The 12,742-nt window shown below is 40.0% G+C and overlaps 2 protein-coding genes across 4 annotated transcripts in view; both read left to right on the top strand.

Moving 5' to 3' along the window:
- Positions 1 to 462: 462 nt before the first annotated feature.
- On the top strand, positions 463 to 4,370 carry gstt2 (glutathione S-transferase theta 2). Its single transcript, XM_038723659.1, has 5 exons — positions 463 to 684; positions 1,246 to 1,333; positions 3,006 to 3,156; positions 3,364 to 3,540; positions 3,818 to 4,370. Exons 1-5 carry the CDS (start codon positions 561 to 563, stop codon positions 3,962 to 3,964), a joined length of 687 nt encoding a protein of 228 aa, XP_038579587.1. The 5' UTR covers positions 463 to 560; the 3' UTR covers positions 3,965 to 4,370.
- Positions 4,371 to 5,657: 1,287 nt separating this feature from the next.
- acss2 (acyl-CoA synthetase short chain family member 2) overlaps positions 5,658 to 12,742 on the top strand; it is a 43,937-nt gene continuing 36,852 nt past the window's right edge. For all 3 annotated transcript variants that reach the window (XM_038721984.1, XM_038721983.1, XM_038721982.1), the window contains exons 1-2: positions 5,658 to 6,404; positions 10,080 to 10,275. In XM_038721984.1, coding sequence (XP_038577912.1) covers positions 6,278 to 6,404; positions 10,080 to 10,275 — 323 coding nt within the window. In that variant the 5' untranslated portion in view covers positions 5,658 to 6,277. The remainder of the gene's footprint in view (positions 6,405 to 10,079; positions 10,276 to 12,742) is intronic.

The raw sequence follows: 12,742 nt of genomic DNA, 5'->3' as shown, positions 1-12,742 counted from the left end.
AGAGCTATATAAACTGCAACATGTCTCCTTCTCCTCAGAGGGTTTTGTTTTTGTTTTCTGCGGCTTCTTCACCAGAAAAAACTCTTGATCTTTGGCCTAAAATGTACCGTTTGGAAAAGGAGAAACCGAGGCGATAATCAAAAAAGAAATGATGAAGAAATGGCAGGACAGGCGGGACGTGGATAAAAGTGGACGGAAACATTAGTCTACAGTTTGCAAATATCTAACCTATTAAGGAACAGAAGAGTCGCGTTTTAACCAGGCTGACGTTTGATCACACAAGGTTAAATAAAACATTGTTTTTTATGGGCAAAAGCCAAAGTGTTTTCTTTTCTTTTATTTAGTGTTTTTTTTGTTTATTTATCTATGTTATTTTGGTTGGGTTATTGCCCCAACGAACATCGCTCATGCTTCATACTCCGGTACAGTAGGTGGCGGTAATGTGTGTGGTCGCAATGTGCCATAAAACAAAAAGAAGGAGGAGAAGGAGGAGAAGGGCATCTGTTTGTTGCATCTCCTGTTGTTTATTTCACTGCTTTTAACCGTTAAAACGAGGCTCCATGGCGCCACGCCGGTTGGTGGAGGTGTATTTGGACCTTCTGTCGCAGCCCTGCCGGGCGGTGCACATCCTGCTCAACTGCACCAAAACCCCGCACACAGTCCGCACCGTGGCTCTGAGGAAAGGTGAACTAACTGAATACCGGGATAATTACCAGATCAGGAAACTAGAAAACTGACTTACCTGTCCGTACTGTGGTCAGTCAGTACAAAGTGTTTCTACTTACAGTAACGTTACTTGTGGTCGTGACCTCTACCCTGGAGAACTTTGACCCCACACTAAACTCCAGTAGGCCTGCTTGTCTGACAGAGATTGTTTTTCTTTTGAGGTTTCCTTCAAGTCTAGTCAGTAATGGCACAAGTCACTGAGTTCTTCTCTTAAAAGCGTTTTGTTCAAGTGAAACTCAGGTGAGATTCACTCTCTTTTAACAGCAACGTTAACCGTCATCTGCCACGATGTTAAAGATGGTGAAGTAAAACATTTAGGCTGGAAATGCATGGCACTGCCGTTTTACTGTGATGCACTGATAAAGCCGAGCTAAAAAGTTCGTTCTCTTGTTTCTGTATGTCTTGAAAAGTCTTTGTTAGTCCCGTCTGTATGCTCAGCAACATGCAGGAAAATTTAAACTGCGGGATTTCTGAATGGAGTTTGGTTGGAGCTTTTCTTTACACTTCTCTCGTGTGCAGGAGAAAACAGAACTCCAGACTTCACAAAGTTGAACCCCATGCAGAAAGTTCCTGTCATGGTAGACAACGGCTTCGTCCTTACAGAGAGGTACACATGCACACGCGCAAGTTCACACATCTGTAAGTTAAACATATATAGTCAGATCTAATTTCCACCTAACTGAGTGTGTAATATCGCTGAGGATCTACTGACAGAAATGCAATATAAGATCCATAACTATGTTTTCAGTGGTGTGTAAAGACCCTACATAATAAACCATCATGTTTTTATTACTTTAGGGATGAGACATATATATCTACATAACCGCAGGCACCCCCTTCTATGGACGTTGCCATGTTGCATCTTCATTTTTCTACAGTAGCTGAAAATGGACAAACAGCGCTACAGAGTACGTTTTGTCACAACGTTCTTCTTGTTCTACTTCTGGTAGAATTCAGGCAGTGTAGACACTCATCACTATGTTGAATATGTACGTTAGAAGAAGAAGTAGTAGTAATATACTACAGGGGTCTGCAAATAAGTTTTGCATCGGAGAGATATTTTCAGCCATTAGATGGTGGATGAGAATATAAACCATAATACTGACCTTTATTGACATGTTGTTCAGGTAGCTCAGTCTATAAGGCACAGGGCTTGCAAACAAAAGGGTTGAGTGTTAGATTCCACCTTGGGACAACTTCATTTTTTTCTCTCTTCAACAAATGGATTCTGCAGCGACTGTTTCTCACATCACGGCATGTGCTGCACTGTTTTTTTGTTTCGGTGTTTGATCCACATCCATCAACCTACAGACGCTTTTGCATTTCCTTAGTATCTCCAGGCAGAGGATATTTAGGGGAATCACGTTTTCTGACGGCTCTTACAGAGGTGTGTCAAGCAGGCCAGAGTCTTTTAATGTCGTTCAGAATTTTTCAAAGTAAAAGCTCAATTCAACTCCAAATACTACATTACAGTAAACAAGCTTCTCACACTTTTATTTTGTAGACAAAACCACTAAAGAGGAAGTGATTATGTGATTAACTGTTGCTGTCATGACAGATCTATTTCTGCACCACTATTAAAGTATTTATTTATTTATATTTTTTGCCGCTAGCACTGTAATCTGGCAGCGGGCCAGATATTATTGTTGGCGGGCAGTTTTGGCGATGGTCCATAATCACAGAGAGAATTAATGGGTTTCCCTCGTCAGTGTTTGTATAAACTTTATCTAATGTGTGGTTTATAATGGACTGTGGTGTAGAAACAGTGACAGTGTTTCACACTCTTGGCTTACATTTTCTATGTTATCTGTCAGTGGCCAAGTCACAATAACATTTACTGAATAATTAAGTAAATCTAATTTCTTAATAGATGTACCTCCTGTACTGCAGCTACGAAATATTTGGTAGACTGGACAGATGGTTGCAATCCACAACCCTCACCACTAGATGCCACTAAATCTTACACACTGAACTTAAACATAATAAATGTCAAAAAAGTTTAATAATCAGTCAACCTCCAAGGTATTGCATTTGTTTTTACAGAAAATAAACGTCACGCTCACTCCATTAAATGAAAACTCACCAAAATGCACAACACACACACACACACAAACTGAACATGCAGGATGTCTGAGAGGAAAATGATTTTGTTAGTTTACTTCATCTTTTCTATCTTTTCTATCAGTAATAATCAGACCGCGAACATGCTGATATCACTAATAAGGAAATGACACGTGTGTGTGTGTGTGTGTGTGTGTGTGTGTGTGTGTGTGTTGCAGTGATGCCATCCTGAAGTACCTGGCCATCAAGTACGACATGCCGGAGCACTGGTATCCACATCAACCAGAGAGACGAGCCAAAGTGGACGAATACACCGCCTGGCATCACACCAACACACGACTACACGCCGCTAAAGTCTTTATGCTGGAGGTAGCTTTACAAACTAAAATCCCTCACATGAAGGTCTAAAACTGGTCCCCACAAAGATACTAGTACAAGAGCACACACAGTAAATACATCATCAACAAACAGGTTGATCAGTGATTGATTTCAGTCGGAAAGTGATAGAAATTATTCTAACCACACACCCCTCTCTCTCGCTGTCTGTCTGTCTGTCTCCACCCGTCTCTGTCTCAGGTGCTCCTCTCGGCTCAGAGTGGCTCTCAGGTGGACGAGGCACGCTTGAATCGTGCGCTCTCTCAGCTCGATGACACCCTGGATAAACTGGAGTCCATGTTTCTTCGCAGACAGCCTTTCCTCTGCGGCGATGACATCACTGTGGCCGATCTGCTCGCCGTCTGCGAGCTCATGCAGGTCCGAGGCTCTCTGGTTTACATATTGATCAGCTGAATGTTTTCTAAGCCCCGCCCCCTTTATTTACTGTAGCCACAAACACTGACACACTGTGCTGACCAATCACAGGGCTGCGTTCAGGGCGTTTATTTAAACGGAAATGGTTCTGTAGAAAAATGGTGCGCTCCTTTTTTCAGTTTGAAAAGCGGTTTGTCAGTGTTTGATTCTCCACATAGTGGGGGGAGGGGTTTGGTGATTGGCCATTGGTTCTGAGCATGCTCATTGTGTCTCTCTGCAGCCTCTGGGGGGGGGCAGGGACGTCCTGCAGCAGCGTCCTCAGCTGCAGCGTTGGAGGAGCAGAGTTCAGTCGGCCGTCGGCGAGTCGTTCGACCAAGCTCACGCCGTCTTGTACGCCGTCAGAGACCGCCGCAAGGCCAAGCTGTGACATCACTACTGGGGTGATGTCTCACAGAGAGCCGGGGGCCAAGAAACACCTGCAGCCTGACGCAAGAAGGAGCCAATCATCAAGCAGTGTCCTGAGACGATGTAACACGGTTTGAAACCTTTTTCCTTCAGCGCTGCTGAAAGGAAGACGAGGATGAAGAGGACGGGTGTGTTTGGTTGTTTTAGTCTCTGACCTCCTGTGAAGCTTTATTAAACTTCAAATCAATAATCTGATTGAACAACCATTTTTTGCCTTTATCTGACAGATGGTCTGTTTCTCTGATCATGTTATCAGCTGTTGTCAGATCAGTCAACATGTTAGTTTAATGAGATTATAAAGCACTTTAACAGTAAAATTCATCTTTGTAATTTAAGAAGAAAAATAAAGATTTTAGATTTTATTTTCACATGCGACTCTTTTGGCTTATTTATTTACTCGTCTGTCTGATGGTCAACGCCTCCTGTAGGCCGCAGTCTGGGGATGTCATTTTTCAAGAGAACTGATTGGTCAGCAGGTGGTGCTTTTATAGTGTTGATCTCTTATCTCAAACATAAGTGAACTACCCTCGTAAGACTGAAAACCCAGCCTGAATCCTGAAGTTACCTCGCGTACCCTGCTTCCCAGCACAGGCCCCTGATTGTTAACTCCAGATCTATTTACTATATTTGTTTTCCAGGGCTTTTGCATCCTGTAAAAAAAAGGAATAAGAAAATGAATTTAGAAATAAGAGATTTAAAGGTATAATTATAAGCATTTATTTTTCACAACCGTTATTTCTGTTTATATTTATTTTTAGCATAAATATATGCCCCAGGTTTAAAAATGCTAAAATGATCCTTTAAGTAACATGCCCATGAGACGAGATCGAATGATGATAATAATAATAATACTATAATAAAATGAACATAGTAAAGTCAAATATTAAAGCAAAATAAAGTTATGCATCGTACCTTTAAGTACCTTAAAATGTCAGTACATTTCTAAAAAATCACATATTTTTACTGGATTTGTACCAATTAAACAGACGGTGAATTATGAACTTCACATTATGTTAAATAATATTTTTCAAGTAGAATCACGTTGTTAACAAGACTGTTAAACTTTTTGCTCTCCATGGAAATCCAAGATCCCAGATTTTGAAGTGTGTTACAACTTGAAACACATAAATGTAGAGATTTTTAAGTAGCTATAATTATAAACATTTATTTTTCTGATTAGAAATAACTTAATTCCTTCTGCATATGCAAATAACCAGGGATATGACAATAAAGTTTTATCTGTCCATTAAAATGTTGGTACATTTTCAAAGATTCAACATACTTTTACTGGATTTGTCCAAGAAACAGACGGGATATTATAAATGTTAAATTAAATCTTTCAAGCAAAATCATGTTGAGAGATTTAAACTTTTTGACCTGCATGGAGATCCTAGATATTTTTTGGAAGTGTGATACAGATTGAAACGAAGTTTTTATTCCGCAAAACATAACTTCAGTCATCAGAAAACACATTTTTTTAAATTAAATATCGTTTTACGACCACCACGACCACTTGAACGCAACGAGGAGTCACTTTACCGCAGCTAGTAATGCGAATTCTGAGCTTTTCGAGGAGTACGTGAAGTCGCCGTGTGCTGTGATTGGCTGCTGTTCGTGGCCAACCAGAGTTCAGCGCCCCACACTCCGCTCGCTCACAGGAAGAGGTGGAGAAGAAGCAGTAACTGTCACCGCTGGGACGAAAACAGTTCACCTTCGCCCTCCAGGACAGCATGAAACACACTCTGCTGACTGAAAGGAGCCTTTAATTTAACATTTACAAAGACATTAAGTCCGTAGAGCGGAAACGGAAAGGCCTCCTTTTAGCGCGCAGGTGCATCTGCCTCCTTTTCTTCTTCTGCAGGAGTGAGCTAGCTTAGGCTGTTAGCTTAGCAGAACACCCACTCACCCGTGTCCGTCCGTGCAGGACTTTTTACCTTCAGGAGCGACGAGATCCGGCCGGAGCGGCACCAACACAGCCCTGGATTTTATTTTACAACAGCAGCTGCACGTATCGGGTCCAAACGCGGCGTTTGCACGCACAGTTTCGACAAAAAAGCAACAACAAACATCCTGCAAAACAAGGAAGTCTGAATGAACTTTACTGCTAGCCTGCTAGCACCTAGGCAGCCCTGGAGTTTCATTGTGCAGCTTGCTCCTGCAGCTGAAGGGGGTCTCGTCGCCTTCGTCCCGCTGTGCTGATATTGATTATCTGAAAGCATCTCGGCGTGGAGTCGATATTTCGATCGCTATCTAACGGAGCCGGTCAGTTTCAGAGATGATTCCCGACAAAGCGCCGAAGGAAGACGTCTTCCACGGGTCTGAGGACCTGAAGAAGGAGGCTCACATCCCCAGCTTTGATAAATATAAAGAGCTCTACTTGAAATCTATAGAGAGTCCTGATGGTAAGTCCTCTTTATAGCATCTCTATTATACGCTGGAGGTCTTCACTGAGGAAAGCTGCTAAATGCAATTTAAAGACATCAGATAAGACGAAATATAAGTTTACAGAGCTGCAACAACCACAGCATAAAGGCTAAAGGTTATTTTTGAAGGGTGTCTGCAAAGTCATTACATGGTTAACGTTTCAGTCACAAATATTAAGCCTTGAGTAAAATTTTAATCATCTTTAACTCAATTTCTTAAGAAAGAACATTCTGCACTTTACTTTTCTTCTGTGCTCAACTCTTCTCTGTTATTAAACACATTTTTACCTGTATTAAAAAAAATGTTATTAATGGATCGATTTAATCTTAGTATTACTATGAACCAATCTATTCTTTAGTCTTTAAAATAGGGTGAAATGGTGAAAACTGCTATCACAATTTCCCAGTGGCTGATGTTTTTAATGTTAATGTTTTATGTTGGACCAAAAGTCCCAAATCCAAAGATTATCAATTATATAAAACAGGTAAAGAAAATCACTAAATGTTAAGCTCCTCCTGAAGAAGATGAGATAAATCAATAAATTGACTAATTTTCATCATTTCATCCCAAGCTACTAATATAACATTTGTGAACAGGACGCAGTTTGTCAATATATTGTTGCTCCACCCTTATTTTTACAAACAGCTTCTTGCCCTGTCTGTACTACAACCTGCTAGAGCTTAAACAATTAGTTGATTAATCGATCTGTGAAGTGAACAAACTGACAACTATTTTGATAATCGATTAATAGTTTCAGTTAATGCTGAACACTCGATGGTTTCAGCTTCTCAGCTGTGAGGATTTGATGCTTTTTCTTCACCACACATGATGGCAAATAAATAACATAAAGCAATTATTAATTCATCTTTTTATGCTGTACGAAGGTATAACAGACCTACAACATCACGTGTTTCTGATGATGTAGCCAAAATAGTTAAATTATTTATCATGGAGATGACTGGCAGATTTTTGATCATGAAAATAATCATCAGTTGCAACCTTAAATTAAATGTTTATGTAAATTTAAGCAACAATATTTGTTGCAGCTTCTCGAAGGGGTGATTTCCTGCTTTTAGTTTACATTAAACTGAGTGTCTTTGGGTTTGGGACCTTTTTACAGTCCAAATGATTATTCAGGTTTGAGCTGCAACCATAGCCAATTAATCGAATTGATTAGTTGTCAACTATTAACTACTTAGAAACTATTTTGATAATCAATTAATCTGTAGATTTTTATGAAAAATGTCCCAGTTCCCTGATTCCAACTTCTTAAAAGTGAATATTTTCTGGTTTCTTTCCTCCTCTTTGACAGTAAACTGCATATCTTTGGGTTGTGGACCAAACAAGACATTTAAGGACGTCATCTTGGGCTTTGGGAAACACTGATTGACTTTTTAAATTTTTTTAAACCATTTTATAGCCCAAACAACTGATCGATTAATCGATGAACGTAATCAGTAGTTGCGGCCCTAATTCAGGACTATAATCGGCACATTAATCAATAACAAAAATAATAGTTGCAGAAATGGTAGCAGCCCTGCAACCTACCTGCGTGGTTTGTCAAAATAAAGCAGTATTTAGTTTTATAAAGTATAACATTCGACTCACTGTTACCTTCAGATGGTCTGCACTGAGGAGGTTATTTTGGGTTTTCTGGTAATAAGGAAGCGCCTCTCTGCTGTGGCGTTTGGGTGGGTCGTGCCTCTGTGAAACTTACGGAGCGGGAGGAGGGAGCTGGTTTATCTGCACAGCTATTGTTAATCAAACAGTTTCCTCGGGTCATTTCCTTGTGAAGTGTGCAGGCTATGTAAAGCACTTCAGAGAGTAATAAGTGCAGCGGTCAAACGAGTTTCTCCCGCAGGTGGAAGCTGGGCTCAGGGCTGGAGTTTGGTCATATTGTTACATCATGATATTGATTATTTACAGCAAGGGGTAATGATAAATATCAAGGGCAAGGCAAGTTTATGTGTATAGCACACAGCAAGGCAATATTAAAAGACAAATACAAAAAATAAGTAAATAGAAAATGATACAACAGGACAGTTAAAGTTACTGTGCAGTGTAAGATTATTTTTTTTAAATCAAATTTGATTTAATAAAAGGCAGCAGCAAATTAAAAAAGTATTCAGCATTGATTTTAAAGAACTGAGAGTTTCAGCAGACCTGTCACAGACGACCTGAGAGGTCTGGTTGGTTCATAACGTAGCTGAAGATCAGAAATGTATAAATGTCTCTAAACCATTGTGAAATCACAATGTCGACGCTTAAATTTAAAAGATAACTTGTGTATTTTTAAACCAGTCACTATGTAGCTCTTGTCAAAGCCACCAGGCTCCATTCTTAATAACAACAGTAATTTTACCTCACAGAACACAGGAGTTGCTGGTCTACTGCTGCCTCGGTCAGTTCGTTTGTTTGTGAAATAGTGTGGTTTTGGTGTTTTTAAAGGATTAAAACCCCCAAAGTATCACAATAACCGATCGAGGCAGAAGTATACCAGAGAGGTAAAATTACTATTTTTGTCAAGGGTGGCTTTGACAAGAGCGATATAGTGACTGTCTCTGGTTAAACTAAAAGGATCTTACTCTCTCTCTGGTAATCCTTTCTGTAATATTGCACTATTGTATTGTAAAAACTTATAACAACAATCTGAGCCTGTCAGGAGCAAAAACAAGCACTTTAGTTGATGTGCTTTGACGGGGCACAATTGAACACAAGGATTACGTTACAGCCCTGTCTTGCTGCTGCCGATTGCGGCGTGCTTGCTCAATACTGGAGTAATTTCAAGATCTTTTGACCCAATTAGTCACTTAGACACACAAACCATGAAATAGGTTCCAGGTTGAAAAATACATAAGAATTGTTTTTTGGTTGTATCTTTTATTGAGTTGTTCTGAAGTTTAAAAGCTCTGCTGGTAATTCAGAGCTTGGTCCCCTCTCCTGGACTTGTTTTTGAGCAAAGTGATTCTCTGGTTGCAACTTCTCCAATGTGTGAGGACTTGCTGGTTTTCTTTGTTTTTTTAAAAATATCTTCTGGTTTTGGATTGTTACTCGGCCAAAACAAGACATTTGAGGATCTGTCTTTCACTTTATAGAATTAAGTCATCGATTAACTGAGAAGATAATTGGTACAATAATGAAAGTAATTGTTAGTTGGAGCCCTTGTGTGAATGCTGAAAAAGTCAGTTAATCAAAAAGTTGATCCAGCAGAAAATCAATTTATAACAATTTTGATAATTAATGAAATATAATCTTGAAATAAGTCTCCTCAAATATGAAGGGAACATTTTTGTTTTGTCCGGTGATTTTTTTGTTGGACATTTGTTGTAGTTTTGGACATTTTAAAGGTTTAACTATTCATTAATCACTGCAAAAAGATTCATCTTTAAGGGAAAAAAACACATATTGTCACTGTTACTGTCGCTGTGAGACTGCAGCAGTCGTGCTGGCTCGGGGGCTCGTTTCAACAAATGCGTCTTGCACCATGCAAGCTGGTGATTTGCGACACTAGATAATATCCCCTATAAGCCCTGTAGGACCTAAAAGACGCATCTCAGATGGGGCCCCTGCGTCTTCAAAATGTGATTCCTGAAGATATTCATTATTTCATCAGGAGATGTGTGTCCCCTCTACCTTTCCTCCCTGCCCTGCAGAGTTCTGGGGTGACTTCGCAAAAGATTTCTTTTGGAAGACCAAACACACGGGTCAGTTCTTCGACTACAACTTCGATGTGACTAAAGGAGAAATATTCATCAAGTGCATGGAGGGAGCTTCCACCAACATCTGCTACAACGTCCTCGACTGCAACGTCCACGAGAGGAAACTTGGCGATAAAGTGGCCTTCTACTGGTTAGTATGACACTTTTTGTGTGTGTGAGATGCATTGTTTGTCTTTTTATGAGTGATCATCTTAGGTGCATTGTATTGTGTTTCACTGAGCTCTAACTTCTTTCATTTGGTTGCAAACGGTCTGCAATAACAATGATGGCTCGCGCTTTAAATTGAACTTAATAGGATGCGAGTACCTTCAGGTGTCAACACTGATGCACCAAATGAAGTTCTCCTTGTTAATTTGACCATTGACAATTTCTATTTCTTCTTTTCTATTCTTTTTATTCAACCAAGAAAATATTTTAAGAGCGATGTGGCCAAGAAGGGGCAGCACAAACAGTCAAACGCTACAAAAGAGCAAAGAGATTATACAGTTAAAGATGCTCTGTAGAGTTTAGATTCAGTGTTACTCACTGAAACGCATCAGTTTTATCCTTGAGGTTTAAAAAACGTGCGTAGAACGAATTAATTTCCTTCACAAAGCTGATTTTATTTTTGTGAAATTGGTGCCGTGTACATCAGTGGATGAAGTTTAACTTGCTGTAGATGAGACCTTGTTTTCTCCATTTGGACGTACACAGTTCACTGCTGTTTTGTTTCTGTTTCACTAAAACAAAATCCATAACGTACCATTTCCTGTGCTTTTGTGGATCTTTTGTTTTGCTTGTTTTAACTTAGGAAAAAGAGCAGAACACGTTAACACTTTCATGCCCTTTAGGTGTACGTTTAGTCACTGTAGGGTATTTATGTTGTGCGTTTGTTTAGTCACTGTAGGGTATTTATGTTGTGCGTTTGTTTAGTCACTGTAGGGTATTTATGTTGTGCGTTTGTTTAGTCATGGTGATTGAGCTTGTGCTGTCCTGGCTCCCAGGTTATGGAAACAACATCAGGTCATTCATCTCTGATTGTTTTTATTCTTATTGATGCTCACAGTTGTTCTGATTTGTCCTGAGAACTTTTTATTAACAACTTGTCTTTATGTCATGTATTTAGTCTATGTATTAACAACGTCCTTATAGGCAAGCCCTGCCACTTGGCAGCCATCTTGGTAACGCCTCCGGGCAGTTATTTTGAACTAAGAAGACCAGGGGCGAGTTCAGTGTAGCAAAACTTTTTTTTTTCAATGGAAACGGTGGTGCCTTGAACACCCTGTTGTGTGTGTGTGTGTGTGTGTGTGTGCACTGCATTTTCCTGCTTTTTTTTCATCTCGGCTGTGTTTACCAACTTGTCGCAGCTGATTGGGTTACACCTGTGACACGCCCACCAAACGGAAGAAAACATACCTCGAAGCCTGTTGCGTAACGTTTCAAGGAAACATGTTGTTCAGTTCAGAAACGTTGCAAACTGGTGAAAAACGTTTTGAGATTGAACTTGTTTCAGGCCACTGTCTGGACGAATGTGGAGAGAGCCGTAACTGCACTCTCACTGGTCACCAGGACATAAAAACTACATATATAGAATCAGCAGTAAAATCGGATGAAGTTTGATGACTTTGCCCCAAAATAAGGTTTAAAAAGCATTTTTCCCAAAAGGTTATACTTCTACAACTCATGCAAAGTAGTAGTGACGCATGTGTAGTAGACCCTTCGTCAGTGAAACCACAAGACTGGCTGAAATTTGTTTCCCGCCTTGGCTATTAAAGGCAGACAATTGGCTTTCTAGCGGGAGGGTAATCACCATCTTTGGCGTTTCCGTATAGAGTCGTATTGAGGATTCTTACCTCCTGAGCACCGATGACCCCGGTACGCGATCTTTACAACCGCTGACATACTTTTGCTGTTTTTGCCGTTTTCACCGGGCACCATCTTGATTATTTCGCAGTACCAGCTGTGCCTGCCTTCTCTCGCCGCTTTGGAATACATGGTCTTTTCACGGCCTGGTGGCCGACCCGTAGTAGCTACATAGGCATCCAGGGTATCAAATGAAAGGTCTGCTCAATCCGGATCGATTGATTTCCCCCCCGGATCACTTTACCCGGATATATTAAGGTGGAGTGAACGTGGTTTGGCTGGAGCGTTGTAAAGTGTGTAGCTCAACCCCCATCTGAATATATACTAATAACAGCCGCATCAGAAATAAAAATAGCAACAGGAGAGGTCAGTAATAACGCTATGCAATGTTAGCTACATTTATATCAAGTAACATTAAATATCTGCATTTCATTTACTTCTTCGGATTGTTGTTAAATACTTTGCTTTAAAAGTACTGAGTAGTCACACAGTGAGAAAAATACATCTTTATCATGTTCGTTTTACAGTTGCATCGTAGCCTCATAATCGGAATGAGGTGCCTTGAAATTCCCACACTTGAAGTGATGCATCGAGGAATCGAATCGTTGACCTGATAATTGTAATTGAATCGAATTGTGAGACCAGTGAAGATGCACACCCCTAATTAATATTCTATCATTTGTAACTTATCGTGAAGCACTTTGTGACCCACGTTTAGAAAAGTGTTTCATAAATAAGGTTTAAGTTACTTAATA

This window comes from Micropterus salmoides, unplaced genomic scaffold (genome assembly GCF_014851395.1).
Source record: "Micropterus salmoides isolate LMB-PRFRI ecotype aquatic unplaced genomic scaffold, ASM1485139v1 Ms_hic_scaffold_16, whole genome shotgun sequence".
In the NCBI taxonomy this organism is placed as follows: domain Eukaryota; kingdom Metazoa; phylum Chordata; class Actinopteri; order Centrarchiformes; family Centrarchidae; genus Micropterus; species Micropterus salmoides.
Note: the sequence above shows the minus strand (reverse complement) of the source record. Positions and strands in the feature narration are given on the sequence as shown.